Source organism: Emydura macquarii, unplaced genomic scaffold (assembly GCF_026122565.2).
Source record: "Emydura macquarii macquarii isolate MOO-44397 ecotype Brisbane River unplaced genomic scaffold, CSIRO-AGI_Emac_v2 contig_480, whole genome shotgun sequence".
In the NCBI taxonomy this organism is placed as follows: Eukaryota; Metazoa; Chordata; order Testudines; family Chelidae; genus Emydura; species Emydura macquarii.
Window position 1 is genome coordinate 6,405,591 of NW_027130617.1, and position 18,708 is coordinate 6,424,298.

The 18,708-nt window shown below is 39.5% G+C and overlaps 1 protein-coding gene across 3 annotated transcripts in view; it reads right to left on the reverse strand.

Moving 5' to 3' along the window:
• AGL (amylo-alpha-1, 6-glucosidase, 4-alpha-glucanotransferase) overlaps positions 1–18,708 on the reverse strand; it is a 65,169-nt gene that overhangs the window by 24,999 nt on the left and 21,462 nt on the right. For 2 of the 3 annotated variants that reach the window (XM_067538385.1, XM_067538387.1), the window contains exons 14-26: positions 18,294–18,481; positions 15,687–15,810; positions 14,938–15,101; positions 14,224–14,325; positions 13,743–13,898; positions 13,513–13,663; positions 11,999–12,123; positions 11,789–11,901; positions 11,496–11,630; positions 10,535–10,665; positions 8,730–8,866; positions 7,052–7,185; positions 5,575–5,750 (exon numbers count right to left, since the gene is read on the reverse strand). In XM_067538385.1, the coding sequence (XP_067394486.1) occupies positions 5,575–5,750; positions 7,052–7,185; positions 8,730–8,866; positions 10,535–10,665; positions 11,496–11,630; positions 11,789–11,901; positions 11,999–12,123; positions 13,513–13,663; positions 13,743–13,898; positions 14,224–14,325; positions 14,938–15,101; positions 15,687–15,810; positions 18,294–18,481 (1,836 nt within the window). Of the gene's footprint in view, positions 1–5,574; positions 5,751–7,051; positions 7,186–8,729; positions 8,867–10,534; positions 10,666–11,495; positions 11,631–11,788; positions 11,902–11,998; positions 12,124–13,512; positions 13,664–13,742; positions 13,899–14,223; positions 14,326–14,937; positions 15,102–15,686; positions 15,811–16,156; positions 16,281–18,293; positions 18,482–18,708 lie in introns of all 3 variants that reach the window. The other variant, XM_067538386.1, reaches the window with a different exon arrangement.

Here is an 18,708-nt window from a genome sequence, read left to right on the forward strand (position 1 = left end):
ATTAAACACCGAAAGAACTCAATGCCTTTGATTCACTTACAGTTTAAAAGTTTTTTACGTTTTGCCCACTGTCTAAATTATGGGGCAACTGTACTTCCATCACTATTTATGACATACAATACACGCTGAACAGCATGCTCTCACTTTCCAGAAAATGCACAGTAAGTGTGTGTGTAAACCACTCAGGATAAAAAATTATTTAAAGAAAATTTACCTGTGGAACTTTACAAAAATATATGCTGCATATAAATTTCACTACATGCAGAGTCCCATGCTTCCTACAATTGCCCTACTAGATGCTATGGATAGGGAGACTGCCCCTTTTGCTGCACGTAGGGCACCTCATTTCACAAGTGAATGGAAAAATATTTAGTAGAAAAGACTGTTACTTACCTTGTAACTGTTGTTTTTCAATATGTGTTGCTCATGTCCATTCTATTCTAGGTGTGTGCACACCTCCATGCATGGTTACCGGATTTTTTTCCCCTTTAGCAGTACCCATAGGGCCGGTTCTGGAGCCCCCTAGAGTCTCACGCACATGCCATGGCATATCAGGCGCCGCCAGCCTTATGCCCCCTCAGTTCCTTCTTGCCAACAACTACGACAGCAGGGATGGAGGGTGGGTAATGGAATGGACATGAGCAACGCATCTCTAAGAACAACAGTTACAAGGTAAGTAACAGTCTTTTCTTCGAGTGCTTGCTCATTTCGATTCCATTCTAGGCGATTCACAAGCAGTATCTTGGAGATGGGCCCAGAGTTCAGAGATGAGCTGCCTGCAGCACCCTTCTGCCGAAGTCGGCGTCATCCCGTGCCTGCTGGATGATGGCATAGTGGGACGTGAAGGTGTGCATCGATGACCAAGTGGCTGGCCTACAGATGTCTTGCATTGGTATCTGCACTAGAAAAGCTGCCGAGGAAGCTTGCGCTCTGGTGGAATGGGCTGTGACAATACCCGGTAGAAGCACCTTCACCTGCTCGTAACAAAACTTGATGCAAGAAGTTATTCAGGAGAAAATGCGCTGGGTGTAGACAGGTAAGCCCTTTCATCCTATCTGCCACTGCAACAAAAAGTTGCTTAGTCTTTCGGAACGACTTAGTGCGTTCAATGTAAAAAGCCAACACCCTCCTAACGTCAAGCGTGTGCCACCTCCGTTCTTTTTCTGAGCCATGCGGCTTGGGAAAGAACACTGGAAGAAATATATCCTGGTTACATGAAATTGAGACACCACTTTGGGTAAGAAAGCGGGATGGGACTGCAACTGGACCTTGTCCTTATAGAAGGTTGTGTATGGTGGTTCTGAGGTAAGTGTCCTAATCTCAGAGGACTCTTCTTGCTGAGGTAATTGCTACCAGAAAGGATACCTTCCAGGAAAGCAACAGCAATGGACAGGTAGTCAAAGGTTTGAAGGGGGGACCCGTGAGTCGAGATAGAACTAGGTTTAGATCCCAAGGGGGCATCAGGTCTCGAACCTGAGGGTACAGCCTCTATTCTTTCAGGAGCCTGATCATCATAGAATGGGAAAAAAATGATTTCCCATCTATTGGAGGGTGAAAGGCTGAGATGGCTGCCAGGTGAACCCTCAATGAGACAATAGCTAGGCCTTGAAGTTTAAAGGTGCAACAAGTAATCTAGAATAGCTTGAATCGATGAGTGCCTGGGCGGAATTTCATGGGACACTGCCCAGCAGGTGAACTGTTTCCACCTGGCCAGGTACGTAGCACAAGTGGAAGGCTTCCTACTGCCCATTAGAATCTGCTGAACCTGTGATGAACAGGCCCATTCCTCCAGGTTCAGCCATGAAGCCTCCATGCCATCAGATGTAGGGACTCTAGATCTGGGTGTAGCAATTGACCATGGTCTGGGAGAAGAGACTGTGCCACCGAGGCAACTACAGAGTGGAGGCAACTGACAGATCCAGCAGCATGTGAGGCCATGCCAGCACGACCAGGATAACATCCGCTCTGTCCCTCTTGATTTTCAGTAGGACTCGGTGCAGCAGCGGAATGGGCGGGAATGCATACATCAGAACCCCCGTCCACTGTAAAAGCAAGGCGTTGGACAGCGACCCCTCTTCGAGGCCTCAGAGAGAACAAAACTGGAGACATTTCTTGTTCTGACTGGACGCAAACAGGTCCACCTGGGGAAAACCCCACTTCTGGAAGATCATAGCAACTACCCTCAAGTGGAGCGACCACTCGTGGCGGGGTAAGAAGGATCTGCTGAGGTAGTCTGCTGTGTCATTCTTCATGCCCAGAAAGTCAGAGGCTATAAGGTGAAAATCGTGACTCACCACAAGGTTCCAAAGACATGCTGCCTCCCTGCAAAGGACTGATGAGTGGGCTCCCCTGCCTGTTGATATAGTACATGCTAGCAGTGTTGTCCATCAGAACCCACACTAACTTGCCCAAGATGAAGTGGAGGAACACCCCGTAAGCCAGGCATATCTCTCGTAGTTCCCTTATGTTTATGTCCATCTCTCACTCCTCCCGCGACCAAGTCGCTCAAGTACTGTGGTTGAAAGGGATATGGGCTCCCCACCCCAAATCCAAAGCATCCAACACCAACATAATCGAGGGGGCTAGTTCCTCGAACAGCATGCCCTCTAGAGAGGACAGGATGCAGGGGGAGGGAGGAACTGTGACCACTTGGGTCCACGGAGTGCTTGCTTGGGGTGTACACTGGAATGGCCTGAGCCCTAGCCTGCAAGCTGTACTACGTACGTGCAAGCCGCAATATGGCCCAGTAGCTGCAGACAAGATCTGGCTGTTGTGATGGGGCACTTGTGAAGGCGAATAATAATGTCTGACATGGCTTCAAAACGAGACTGGGTCAGAAAAACCATGGCCTGTGTGGAGTCCAGAACTGCTCCAATGAATGCTATCCACTGCACCGGCATTAATGTTGATTTCCGTTTGTTTATTAACAGCCCAGATGGCAGCAGGTGGTACAGATGAGATCTAGGCTGTTTCGGACCTGAGACCAAGACCTGCCCTTAATCAGCCAGTCATCCAGGTACAGGTAAATCTGCACACCCTGACGTCTTAGGTGCGCAGCCACCACCGCCATGCACTTTGTAAACACTCTTGGGGCAGAAGAGAGGCCAAAGGATAACGCCGTAAACTGGTAGTGGGAGCAGGCCACAACGAAGCGGAGAAATGGTCTGTGGCCAGGAAAGATCGCGATATGGAAGCATGCATCCTTTAGGTCGAGGGCGGCATACCAGTCTCCTGGATCCAATGAGGGGATATTTGTTGAGATGATGCAGGTCTAGAATGAGCCTGAGACCCCCTTTCGCCTGGGGAATGAGGAAGTACCAGGAATAAAATCCTTTCCCCTCTATGTCTGGCCGAACTTCCTCTATAGCCCCTAGATGGAGAAGGTTCTCCACCTCTTGTGCAAGAAGTTGCCTTCATCAGCAAGGCCTTCAGGCAGATTTCCCTCCCCTTTTGGGTCTGGGGCCCGAAAGCCTTAAAGATTTTGCACTTCTCCTTCCTGTGAACTTCCCCCAGGCATTTTAGACAACTGTCATGGGGATCATTAAGAGGGAAGGGCTTGCTGCAGAAGATGCAGGACTTGAAACCTGGAGACAGGGGCTTGCCCCCCCGCAAAGGTCCCAGCAGGGACTATTCCAAACTTAACTATCAACTACTTACTAACAAAGAACAATTAAATGATAAAACAAACTAGCTAACACTGCTTTAGGCTACTTAAGGAGCACTTGCGAAAGCAAGCAGCACAGTTCCAGCAATCTTCTCAAGTGGAAAAAAGGAACTGAGGGAGCTTATGACACCTGATATATCGTGGCATATGTGCGGGACTCCAGGGGGTGCCAGAGCCAGCCTTACGGGTACTACTAAAGGGGAAAAAATTCCAGTAACTGTGCACAGAGGGGCGCAAACACCTAGAATGGAATAGACCTGAGCAAGCACTCAAAGAAGAATCAGGCCGACCTGGAATTTTCAGTACATTCAGAGTACATTCAGCGAAATCATTTGGTCTGGCCCTGGCAGTGGCGCGGTTTCACGGTGGCAGCGGGGTTCCATGGGGGGGGGCAGTGCCCGCTGCCGAAACCCTGCCGCCGTTTGCCCCTTTTCGGCAGCGGGGGGACTTCGGTGGCGGGCACTGCCCCCCGCCCCCCATGGAACCCTGCCGCCACCGTGAAACCGCGCCACCGCCGAATTCCCCCCTGCCGCCAGGGCCACCATCAGGCCCTTGACCAAAAAAAAAAAAAAAAAGGTTCCCCACCCCTGTTCTAGAAGGACAAAAAACCTATTTTAATAAGATATAAAACTAATAAGCTGGAGAGATGTAAAAAAAAGTCCAAAAAGCTTTCAGTAAGTGAAAGGCAAAGATATTTCCCAGAAGAACTGTCTTTATATTTAGAAGCAGTCAGATTTTAGACAGATTCTAAAATATTCTAGACAGATTTAAATATATCAGGAAATATGTAAGTTAAGTTCATTCAGAAATCTCACTTACTACTCTATGTTTTATCCTTCTGCACATGTATATTTTTAAAGACTGCTTATAAATGCAGCATAGAGTGATCAGAAACTAGAAACAGTTCATCTCAATTTAGTACAAATTGCACTAAACAGTCTGCCTCTGCCCTTCAACTCAGGTCTCAAATGCTCTCTCTAAATTACTTTATAGGCATCTAACTAACCTAAATTATTTGGAAGCCACATAATTATTATCTCCTTCCAAAACCAGGGTTACCATCTTGTTCAATGAATTTTCTGGAGCTGAATGCTGAATTCTGCCAAGCTCAAGTTTTAATTTATTTTTGGCACAGACCTGCAATTTCTGCCAGACAACTTAAGGAACTATTTTTCCCAAGAGTTTCCATTTCTATTTCCTGTTCAGCTGGGGATATTCCGTTGTCTATACTGATGTTAGATATTTGGTGGAATTAATGACCATTTGAACTCAAGATCAAATGTGGCAATTTTTTTTTTTTTTTAAAACAACGAACATGAACAAAGATTACAGTGTTAGCCAGAATGTTTTTAGTTAAACAGAAGTTTAAAAAATCCCCCCCAAAAGTTCAAAAGGCAATAGCTGAGGAAAATAAACATAGTTAAACTGATAAACCAGAAGTCTGATAGGAAGTGTGCCACAATGCATTTCAAGTACTGAAGAGTTACAGGGAAAGAGACACCATAATTCTGGAACTCAAAAGATCTCAGAGTACACTGTAGCTCATGTTGCTTATAGTTCAAGATATCACAAAAGCAAAATTCTTCACAAGTCTTCTTTCAACAGCAATTGCAGAAACATTGCTTGGTAATGCTTCTTTCGGACATACAAAAACAAACCCTAGGATAAACAAACCTTCACATTAAATAGAGAAGATTAGGACAGTGGAGGGGTGAAGTAAACATCTTTTTACAGAAAGAAATAATATTCTTTATTTTGTGTTTGATCTCTAAACATCACAGTCACGAGCACTTTGATCTTGTTGTCTACACATTTCTAAAAACAGTTGTATAGTTTTGACAGACAGACAGACAGACAGACAGACAGACAGACAATCTGCTTCAACAATCATGGAATGAGCCCTTACTTACCAGCTGCTAAGGAAACACAGCACTGTTCTTTCTCTTTTGTGATTTCATTCATTCTGTAGGGGACATCATGTAAAGCAGGAGACAGATTTGGCAGAGAAGAATATTTTCCTATCCCACACATCTGGACTGAACCCAAGGAAAGGTGTTTAACAAATGTTGATCCATTCTGAACAAAGCTGTAATCAAAGCAGTTGAATTAAAAAAAAAAAAAAAAAAAACAGAAAAAAAAACCTATCTTCTCATATTCAGCAACTTCACTGTTTAAAGTTCACCCATTTTTCCCTTGCCATAGTTTAAAAACCAGCTTCATAAGTGAGCTCCAGTTAAAAAATATTGTTGAAATGATTTTCAAAAAATGAGTTCCTAAGATAAAGTTACTAATGCCAATGGGAGCTACTGGGTGCATAGCACTTTGAAAAATCAGGCCATTTATTTAGATGACTAAAGATAAATTTGAGAGCCTAATTTTAGGTCTCCATTTTTTTCCCCATCTAAATCTTGGCCTTTACATTTATATTAATTTTAAAAGAATTATTTATATTGAAAGGAGACAAATAAAACAGTCTGGTATTTTATTACCTATTTGATCTCAAAGCAAAGAAAAATCTCAACTCCACACAAGTATTTTAAATTCAATTACTATATTTAAAAAGATGGTGCATTAAAATTATTTTTATTAATTTGCGCTTGGGTCTACATTCCTGACTAGTACAACACAAGGCCAATATCATATACCATACCCATGAAACATCACACCCTTACCAAATCGTCTCCAATGCATCTTGGCACAGTTTTGACATCTGTTTTTATAGCAAAATAATGTTACCCATATTTAAAACCAGAAAAGAATAGAAACAAAATGAGAAAGGGACAATTACAGAAAAGAAGAGAGAATATATTTAAACACATTAAGTAGATGCAGTCATGGTCAAGCTATCTTACGAAAATGAAGAAAAGGCAGCCTTCAAAGACTGGAAGATGGACCCTGGTTTAATGTCTCATTCCTTATTACTGCATTGCCAGCATTTGCTGTAAATCGAAGTCTTAGAACAACACTAAATTATTGACCTTCTAAGACCAATGTTTATAAGTTTCCCTTAGAAGGTGAATATAGTTTACACTACCAGCTTTATACTTTTTCATTGTGCAATATGAATATTTATTTTTGCCTTACAGCAGTATCTTTTTGTACATCAGTATTATTATGCAGGCGGAAATATAATTTAGGAATTGTGTTAGGTAGCTGATATAGACCCAACAGAAGACATTGCATTTAAATTTGCAATGGATTGGAAGATTAATAAAGACAGCACCTTTTTTGGATTCTAATCAGATTGTTACAGTTTCATGGAAGATAAAATTCTGCCTTTCAAGTAAGCATATGCTAGGTGTTTAAATTACTCTCTCTAATGTACAAAGAAGAAGAAGATACAATGTAAACATACACATTAATTTCTTTCAACACTATTAGACATACCTAGACATCTGACTCCATGTCAGATCTAGAAGAGTTGTGTATGCACCCACTAATATGGCATCAAAGTAACATGGGATAAGGTAACGTGGAATCTGCTTTAGATAGATGAACATGGCTTTCAACCATTTGCCGACCTATTAGAATAATATTTTTATAAAAGTTAAGTCCTGAATGCCAGCAAGGGGTACTTTCAGGGAACTAATACTGTGACAGTCATGCTTTACAGTGGAAAACAGGTAGAATGCCCGTTACAGTTTGCCTACCCTTTTTAGGGCCCTTATATGTTTTTTGGATTATAGGCGGGACTGGTAGCACCACCTCTTATGTTTGGCAGATACTTCCCGTTACAGATCCTGCTTTCAGTGACCTGGAATTTTGCCACACTTTAACCATTCAGGCTGACATTTTCCATGCCAGGGGTCTTCCTCAGAATAAATGTTTTTGAATGTTTCAGCCAAAATGGTTCAGCTGTTTCAGAGAATAAAGATGGGGAAAAATGTTCCCCTGTTAAAAAAAATTCTGGTGATCTTTTCTTTCAGAAGCTTTAGAGACTATGCTTTGGAGCAGGGACTTGAAATTTGGCAGGGGCTGGCCTTTCTATCAGGGATGTGCTTTTTGCTGTTCCTATGAAAAACTGCCCAAATTTGGACAAGTTATATAGCCTCTGGAAAAAAGTCTGAGTTTGCACACGCTCACTGGAGACTTAGAATTTAGCAGTGAAGAACTTCTAGGGTTCATGCTCAAGCTCCTCACAGGTCCTAGTGCAGACCAAACTACATATTCACCAGCCAATGGAGTGGCTGAGAATGTTCCACAGCAGGTGTAGGGAGATTCACTTTCCCTGTAATTGCCGCTCTGGTTCACAGCAGGACACCAGAACCAAGAGAAGGGAGCTTCTCTCTCCAGTGCTCTCAATGAAGTCAATGTAACTTCAGTAACCAGAAAGATAATGGAGTAAATAATCAGCCAATCAATTTGCAAACACCTATAATGAGATAATAAGTAACAATCAACATAGATTGTCAAGAACAAATCATGTCAAAGGTACAGGGTAACAATCTTTGTCGATGGGGGTGAAGCAGTAGATGTGGTATATCTTGACTTTAGTAAGGCTTTTTATATTGTCTTGCATAACCGTCTCAAACAAATTAGGAAAATATAACCTAGATGAAGCTACTAAAAGGTGGGTGCATAACTGGTTGGAAAACCATTCCTAGAGAGTAGTTATCTGTGGTTCACAGTCAAGTTGGAAAGGCATATTGAGTGGGTCCCACTGGCATTTATCATCTTTTGAATGATTGATTTTGTAATCTTAATGTTCTTTTAACATAGTGTATGTTAGATATTTATATATTTAGGCCCTGATCCTGCAGGTACTTCTCTTTAAGCTTATGTTTTAAATTTATTTTGAGGCAGGAGAGGTGGGAGTAAATCTTTCAGGCCTTCTTTATACAACAACAATAAAAGAGAGCAAACACCACATTTTTCCACTCCCTCTTTGAAGATTCCTTTTAATTAGAATGGGAGAGAGAAATCAGTAGTCCATCTCCTCTGTGGTCCAGATGGCTACCTAAATGAAGAAGCCTTCCCCAGGAGTAGTTTTTAGATAAGCATGATCTATATGGTAACAGTTACCTATTAATCAGTGAAAGGAAAATTACTACTCAAATTTACTTACTTCTGCACAGGCTCCTGCACGTGAAATTAGACGGTTACTGACGTAGTCAATCATCCAATCCCCAGATCTCAAATTACCACAAAAAGGATGACCCAAATCATTCTTTGGTCTAATGTCTGCCATCACTGACATTAATCCTGACAATCCAAACAAAACAGCACACTATTACTAGCCACATGATTATCACAAACTGCAATTCCAGTTTCCAGGAGTATATCCGACATTGCAGCTCTGGAAAATTATGAACCAGAGCTGGACCAGTAATACATTTTTTAATCTGATGTCATTATTTTTCTTCATGTGCTCTAAAGGCAAGGTGGAGTTTTAGGCCCCAATTCAGCAAAGCACTTAAGCATATTTAAAGCATGTGCTGAAATCCCACCAGACTTCAAAAATACTCAAGCCTATGCTTAAGTATTTTGAAGAACTGAGGTCTTAAACTACTGTGCACTGCCTAGCAAAGGCAGACAGGGTGGGTGAGGTAATATATTTTATTGGACTAACTTCTGTTGGTGAGTGAGACAAGATTTCAAGCTATACGGAAGCTCTTCTTCAGATCTGAGAAAGGTACTCAGTGTCACAGCTAAATACAAGGTGGAACAGATTATTTAGCATAAGTAGTTAACGTATATTCTAAGACAGTGGTGCGCAAACTGTGGGGCATGCCCCCCTAGGGGGGGTGCAGAGGAACATTCAGGGGAGCAAGTGGAGACGCCAGGCGGCTCATGCCAGCCCCCACGTGGAGCAGGGAGGAAGCGCCACCTCCACCCTGACTCACCTCAGCGGGCCACCCAGTGTGTGGGTGTGCTGTGCTGTGCTGATTTCCGCTAACGGCAGCTTCCTCACCCAGCACAGGCTCTGCCCCCGGAGCCTGTCACATGAGCCTTCCCCCACCCTGAAATCCCTGAAGTAAGCGCGAAGAGTGCGGACAGATTACATCATTGGTAAGGTGCGGGGTGTACAACTGGAAAAGTTTGTGCACAACTGTTCTAAGAGACCATTTGAGATGAATTGGCCAATTAACACCCCTGCAGTCACAGGACAAAAAAAATGGAAGGGAGTTAGTGGGTTACAGATTGCTGTAATAAACCATAAATCCAGTGTTTTTATTAAGATCATGAGTTTTTAGTGTCTAGCAAAGTTACGAATTTAAGCTCTCAGGCTCTTTAGCACACACAGAACATTCTGAGACAGGAAATAGATCAGTGGGCTCCTTCAACTGTGCTCTAGTGACTTGCAGCTCCAGCTTGATTGTACAATGAGGAATCCAACCCACCTGCCATGGCTCAGTGGGCCTACTGTAAGTTTGAGACAAAATACTGTGCAATCACAGCAAAGAGTCCATGCTTCTTTAAAAATTAACTCAGAGAATTATAGAATAAGTCACACAAGGGCATTCAGATGTTAAAATGACAGCTATTACTGTTACTTCAAGTACTAGGTAATAAAAATTGCTGAATTTTAGGTAAGGTCTTTTTTGACTAGAGGTGTACATATTTAAACACAGGTTTTAAAGTATTCCTAAAGGTCAGATTACGACAGCACTGGCTGTAAAATAAATATTTAAACTCATCCTCCACACCGAGTATTTAAAGATGTCCCTTGTTTTAGCATCTTGCCTCCATTTGCCTGTTACTCTCTTTCAAGCAAATACAGCATGTAGAAGCATAGACCGAGCAGAAACAACTTAGTCTTTTCCACTGGAAATGGCAAAAAATCCAAACACTTTTTGACCTTTTAGATCTGGATTGAGAAGATCCATTCTCTCTTTTTCTGTACCCAAGAAAATATGCATGAATTGTTACCTTGGAAGCCAGCATATTTAAGGGGTGACCAGTTTGGTATGTTGTAACATCCTCCACCATCCTCTTGTTCCTCAGCATCACAGCGATATAGTACTTGATTCAAGTCAGCCAAGGTTAATTTAGATGCAATACTGGGAAAAGGGGGGAAAAAAAACAAACAAACCCAACCAACATCACTGATAACTAACTATATAACAAACATCAATTTCATGAACAATTCTGTTTTAGGTTTAGGACAAATATTTTTAAAAATGGATGCTTACAGTGAGACTATGTTTAGGCTCCTGAAAACAGGCTCTGATTTTCAAGGATGCTAAGGACCTATCACGGACTTTAAAAATCTGACCACTTCTTTAGGAACCATAATATGGATTTAAGAGACTACTATAGACTCCTTTTAAAAACAAAAAACCCTTTTGTCCTTATTTTTTTACAAGAATCAAAATCAACTTACTTCTTTCCAAAATGTTAACTATACATTAGATCTCTTTTAATCATTGCAGATAAAGTACAGAAAACACTAAGTAAACTATCACATACTTCAGCGTTCTTCAACTAAAAAGAGATAAATCTTTTCCCATGAAAGCATAATGTAATATCCACTAGTTTTTTGATTGCTACGTGAATTTCTTTTTAAAAAGCCATGTAGAGAGAATTGGTAATCTACAGAGTATGTTGACAACAAAGTCATCTGAACGCCTTGCTGAAGGATGTAAAATTTCCAGGCAGAAAATCTATTGCCAGCAGCAAACACACAGATGTACTCATGTGAAAGAAGAAGTGGACTTTTTAAAGTCTGAACCACTACTTTCTGCATAGAGCAGTTAAGATACATAAACATAAAATTGTTCATACTACAATAACCAAAACAGAACTGTCACTCATCAACATTTGCAGGCTGATCTCTGCCTCTAATCCAGTCCTCTACTCCATGTACTCTAACAATGTAAGGCATACTTACGAAGAAAAAAGATTTTTTAGTATAGGTGCTGACTGGTCATCAGGAAGACTTCCAGATTTAAAATGAGGACTGAACTGTATCAGGTGATTACGGAGTACACCGACAGCCTCTTGTGCCTTTGGGTCGAGACTAACTCTGTAAATGTAATACACAACTTGTGAAAGTCTAGCAACTCCAATCACTATTTTTTGGAGTAACGGAATTAGACTAAAAAGCTATTTATTTAAACTATTTAAACTAGTGCAGCCTATTAACATACATTTAGTAAATTTATAATAATTATCATGATGTACCTGAATATTATCACACTTCCTGGTGTTAAGTTTTCAAATTCTATTTCTTGAACAAATTCATTGGGACCTTTTATGGTAATTCCAGCTTGTTTTATAACTTTACTTTCACTGATCTTAGAAAAGAAGAGAGAGTTGAAACTATAATGAATTCAGTTTTCCTTTTCTGATAAATTGTTGCATCTACTAGTATAGAGAAAAGATTGTAGTTACCTGAATGTGTTCTCTGATCTCTACTGTGTAATTAGGTAATCCGTTGATAAAATGTTCATCTTTTTTATAAGGACTAACATTTCTCTCCACAGTTCTAGCCTCAAGCACTACCTCTTCAATTTTGCCTATAAACAGTTAAGTTAATCACATATCATAACTCAAAACATTTACACACACATTATCAATACTTTTTGTTTTGAACATATATGTAAAGAGACTCTTGGTTTTAAAATGAGTTTTGTGTTTCAAGCAAAATTTAAACATGATTTTTGAGTTTAACTATAGAAAATGCATGTCTCAATTGCAGTGTTAAATTTACTAAATAAATTTGACAAAAATCTAAAAAGGAAATATATATTTTACTACTCTACACATTATAGTAACTCAATCTGGACTATCCATTTAAACAGGTTCCCTATACACTTATTGGCCATGGAATAATTGAAGCTAGAACTTTCCTAACTCACACTGAGTTATGGAGATATCAATCATGGATTACAAATAAGGGCCTGATCCTGCACCATTAAAACTGACAGGTGACTTGCTAGACTTGACTTTATTTGTGAGTTCTGAATTAGGCAAAGCGCTGCACCACTTCCCAAACTGCAGTCACAGATCTTACTTTTAAACAGCAGTTTTTTAAAACCACAGACCAGCCACCTTGACATTCAAGACCTTATTTGCTCAACCCATTCAATGATCTAAAAACTAAGGCCCCAATCCTGCAACCACTTACACATATGCTTAACTTCTCTGAAGTCCATAGGACTACCATGTGACAAAAGTCAAGCAAGAGATTAAATACTTGCAGGTTTGGGTCCTTGCAAAAGATCAATATAAAAAATTGTAATGACTCCTTCAATATAAAAAATTGTAATGACTCCTTCAGCCAGGTCAGATCAAATATTCACTTCAATGTAGAATGCTCAATTAGCTAATGCTGTCTATACATATGCATCTGTACAGCTCCATAAGACTTACAGTATAATGTATTGTGCCAGTTCTTACGCACTTTGGTGCTTCTTTTTAAACTACCACTTTCTACCAACCTAAAGAATTTTTGGATGTGTGGGTTTACCTCTTACTACTAGTGATGCTTAAAAATACTGTAAAATGAGATTAAGATTGTTGTATATGGACAAAAAGAAAAATATAGACACTTTTCATATAGTCAGCCCCAGTGGTTTCCTGGTAGAGTTAATTGGTTTCTCCTGTTTGTGCAGCTCATTCACACACATCAAAAAAGGAAGTCAAACCAAACATTTCCATGGGGAAGTTGGGGCAGATGTATTCTCTTTAAAGCAAAACTGGTTTCAAGTTGTTGTTGCCATTTAACTGTTTATTATGCATAGATATTAAAGCACATAAGGTACATAATGTTGCATACTAATCACATAACCTTTAATAAGTGGAATCAACATGGCAAGTTAAGTATGAAGTCTGAGTGCTGACAGTTTCAGCTTTAAGCTTGTATTTCCTTGAGATTGTCAACTCTTCAAAATAAGATTGAATACCTGGGATGCACATTTGAGGCACTTCTTTGCTGTAGGAGGAGGTTTTAGGATTTCTGAAAGCAGTACGAGACACAGCCACTACAGATTGGTGTGTGTTAGGACAGTGCCTAGTTACTGCTACTATATCTTCATCAACTTGATCCACATACACCTACAAAAATACATTGACAGACATTCTTATTCTGAAAATAAATTTAAAATGAGTGAAACATTTTACTTCAATTGCTTGCCTGAATGAAGCCTTTAGCTCCCAGCTCTTGGTGCAGCCTATTCATAGCCAGCCTTCCTGCTATAATTCCAGTTTGGAAATTAACTTCACCAGGAGTTGAGGGTGTCGCTGCTGGATTCCATTTGGCATAAAATCGCTCTTCAGAGACTACAGAAATCTGCAAATAAATTAAACTTTAGCTACACATGGACTAGTCTGAAAAATAACTGGAAATGTCCAACAATATAGAAAAAGATACATTTAGCCAATATTATAGATCCATTTTTCACAGCTATAGTAAGGTAGCTCAAGGTCATTAGCTAATAAGATATCTACTTCAAATGTTAAATCAGTAAATCCCACAAGTTATTGTAAAAACTTTAATGTGTGTGTTCCAGTATTATAGTAGTGATTCAATTTTTTTTTTTTTTTTTTTTTTTTTTTTTTTTTTTAAATAGTGAGTCAACTGAAGTTTAAAAAAAAAAAAAGAAGGAGAGACAGACCTGGTGTGGTACCAGCTCATCATAACCTTTAGTGCTTCCTGTAGCACAGCACGCCATGGACACAATCATTGAGCTGGGAAGAGCATCATATTCAGATCGGTGCTATCAAGAAGAAGAAAAAAGTAAACTGAACCTAGTCTATTATCTTTTTAATTCCTTCCAAACACATGTATGCAGAACATAGAAAAACCTGTTTTATAGAAGAACTCATTGTTTATTGAAGTGCTAATTGTGCTTTCACACTGTAATCAGATTAAATCTTCTACAAAAACTTTTATTTAAAAACAAACACACACCCAAACAAAATCATCACAAGGAATTGAAAAGATCAGAGCTCCAAACAATGTCATTTCAACCACCAGCAATCTTCCTCTGATCCTCCCACTATTACCCACTTCCCAGGAGACGTTTTAGAGAACAGGTGAACAGGCAAACATTACAAGGTTCGTAACAGCTGGACACGCAGGAGTCAAAACAAGACATATTTAGTAGCTTTTGTGATTCTCTCCCAAAAAGGGCCAGAAGGTTGAAAGACAGTGGGAACTACTTACAATTCCACTCATTTCATGCAATCTTTTAGCTGCAGTAATGTTTTTCCTAAACACCATTCAAAAGTAATTTCAGACTACATAAACTTTGTGAACTGGCATGACTGAATCACAATACAAAAGGCATGAATTTAACATGGAAATCTAACATAACTTAAGTGCTCACCTGAATAAGACATTCATTATCATGTGTAACATCCATAAACAGTGCATGTGCAATAGCTGGCATTAAAGGCCTCAAACGTGGCTGAACAAAAGACCCAACTGGTTCTCCTCCAAAGCGATAAACCAATCTTCCCTCTTCATGACTATTATATGCACTCATTGCCTCTACAGAACAAAACTTGCATGAGTGTTTACAGGAGAATTACTACCATAACTAAAAAGGATATTCGGCAGGGAGACTATAATAAATGGTTTTACATTTGGCAAATTAAATAATCAAATATATTAATTAATATCAATAGAACATTAAACTTTAATTATAGGCAGTGTGCCCACAATTTGAGGGCATCCACTATGTAGTTTATTATAGTGTGTTAGGGTGGAAGAGAAAAAATTTGAAAAGTTAGAATCCCCTTTAGAAAGGTCCAGCGGACTTCAGAGAAGGTAATCAACTAATAAAAAGATCAATCAGAAAGAAGTATGGGAAAGCTACGCCACAAATACTCCCACCCCTCCAGATTGAGATATCTATTATGATTCCTCTTAGTACACATCTCTTAGTTTATGATGCAATACCATACTTAAATAAATATAACACAAACCACAATATTAAATGCATTGTTGAGCACTTGTTAAATATATGAAATATGATAAATTGTGCATATCCAACAAATGACATTCTTCATACATAGCACACCATACATGCAGTGTCAGAGGAGTGATGGGAAATAACACACAGAGCAAGCCTACCTCTTATTAAGGAGCTAAGGCCCAATCTAGTCACAAAGATATTGTCCAACTCCTCACTTCCTGTGAACAGCTCAGCTACTACATACAAATCAGCCCGCAGTTTTCTAGCTGTGTCCAGCATGTACTGCAAAAAGCACAGCCAAGGAAGCCACAGAAAAGGAAAAGCAAAACAGAAAAAAAAGAAAGGATACAAGAGTAGGCATGGATTGGACAGCAGGGAAATGCCATGCAGCAGAGATAAAATGGAAAGCCAAAAACAGAAGAAACCAAACAAGTTAAATTATACAAAAGTTAAACCGAAAAAGCCAAATCAGGAATAGAAGGATACAAAAGACAGATGAGTTAAGAGAAAAAAGGAAGGACAAAGATACAAGAAGAATAAAAAAAAAAACCAAGCAAGTATTAGTTTCACATTAAAAACTTTGAACCATACATAACAATTCTATACGGCTTTCAGCTGTCCAGTGTACCTCGAATCAGACTGGTAATTCCCAGGCGGTTGACAAAGACATTGTCTATGTGCTCACTGCCCGTGAAGAGTTCAGCTATCACATAAAGATTAGGTCTGACTGACCTGGCTGCTGCTAGCATCTCCTATAGATCATAATAAACTTTTAAATGATCTTCATTAAAAACTCCTTGCAACCTATGCATATACCATAATAGATTAATATTTATGCTAACCAAACATAGCTGAGTGCTTAAACAATTTTTGTCCAAGAAAACAAATATACTGAATTCAGTACTTATTGCAAAAATGTTAGAACCTCATGGTGTGCTTGTGGACAATTACAAGGTCTAGTATGATTTTGATAAAGATTATTTAAAGAGCTTCCTGAATAATTTGAAAATTCTCAACATTTTTAGTCAAAGGACTTCAAAACTTTGGTTTATTGCTTGTTTTTATTAATACCTTTTAAACTCAACTGCATGAATAAAAGTTGGGAGGAAAGATTTCTGTTTAAAATACAACATCAACACTTCAATTAAGGATGAGAAAGTTCCCATTCTAGTCCTCTGCACCTTTGAGGAGCAAAAGCAAAGAAATTGAAACTTCATATTACTAAGGCCCAGTCTATAGCTAGAAATTGTACTGATTTAACCAAAATAGTTTCTAAACTGATTATTTAAATCTGTGCAACACTTTTCTTTGGACACTGACATCAGTTTAAGGGGGCCTCATATAATTTTAGCTTAATTCAATAAGAAACTGCATTAAGATCTAAGCATGTCACACAAAGGGGTTGCATCTGTTTAACTAAATTGATTTAGAAACTAATTTTGTTATATTGGTGCAGATGTGTTTGTAGAATACTCTAAGGTAAAAAGAAAAACAAGTAGACCACTTTAATATAAACCTTTCAAACTATATTGTTTGTAGGCCATACTTTACTAGTTGTGAAAGACTAAGAGGAAAAACAGTTTGGGTCAGCGATGAGAGTTTACATTCTAGGAAGCACTAGCATTTTCAAGTATAGTAACTATGAAAAGATGCTGAAAAAACAATTGTCATTTGCACCCACTGTTGATGGGGAGGGGAAAACAAACAAACAAAAAACCCAACATTTGACACACACACAGTGCTGGACCTCATACATTCACATCTACTCTGAGGAAATGTGCCAAAAAAATTCTCATCAGTCCTACCACCATTTCAGCTAAACCAGAGTTAGGACTGGTCTATGCTAGAAAATTAGGTCAGCGTAACTACGTCGCTCAAGGGTGTGAAAAATCCACCCCCCTAAGTGGCATTATTAAGCCAACCTAAATCCGTGACTAGATAGCACTAGGTTGACAGAAGAATTCTTCTGTTGACCTGGCTATCACCTATCAGGGAGGTTGATTACCTACACCGATGGGAGACCTCTCTCATTGGTGTAGGCAGTGTCTGCACAGAAGAGCTACAGTGGCGCAGTTGTGCCACTGTAGCATTTTAAGGGTAAGCATACCCTTAGACAAGGGTCTAGTGACCACGCCCTCTTTTATGAGCAGTTAAGTTAATTAGACCTGAAAAGCAGATCAATTCAAGTGGTAGTAACAGCAGATCTAGCTGTGGGAGCCTTGGCTGCACAAAGGCTCCCAAGGGTTTAGAACTGGTTTAACTAAATCAACATATTTTAAGTTTCCCCAAGGAATTATTCCCCCTATATTGTTTAAGAGGGAGTTTGTCTTGAGGAGGGAAAGCATCATCAGGAAGTAGAAAAAAAACAGATTGAACACTCAAGGAATTTCATATCACACCTAAAATCAATATTCTCTGACATAATACTCTGTGACAGGAGATACAGAGGGAATGGCTCAAACACTTGAATTCAGCTAGCACAAGTAACAGTAACAGTGAAGATAGTACAGTGTGGACTCAGCACAGGTAGCTTAAGCCTGGCATGGGCCCTAGATATGCACTCACCTCACTAACCTGTTGTGAGTTGGCCTTCACTGCTATTGTTATCTGCATTACCTGGATTCAAGCTAGCTCAGATAGGCTAGTCCATGCACAACTTTTGCTGTGCAGACGTACACAGGCTTCCATCACAAACACCATTGTACACCTTTTATTTCTAGACAAAAACAACTTTATGATAAAAACAACATCTATTCTTTCCACACCTCAGCTACATGAAGAGGGGTTGAGTGACAGTTGTCAAGACGTACTCCATGAAAATATTTGGCAGTAATTTCAGTGTATTTTTTCATATGTGCCCACAGATAAGGGCAGTCTTCTGGTTTACTTCCATAGCGCAGTTTGACACTGTCGCCCCAGCAAATAAGTTCTCTTCTTAGGTAAACATTTGAACCTGTAAAGAAAAGAAATTCATTTAGCTACAATACACCACAGATAACAAGTGCATCTGTGACATTGAGTTTATGACGAGAAGTAAAAAAAATGAATAAAAGAATCTTGTTTTAAACTATGCCACATCAACTCCCAAACTACGTACCATATGCTAAATTACAGCTCCCCATATCAGATTATGCTAAGGGTGCATTTAAGATCTCTATTGATATTAATATAGTTCTATAA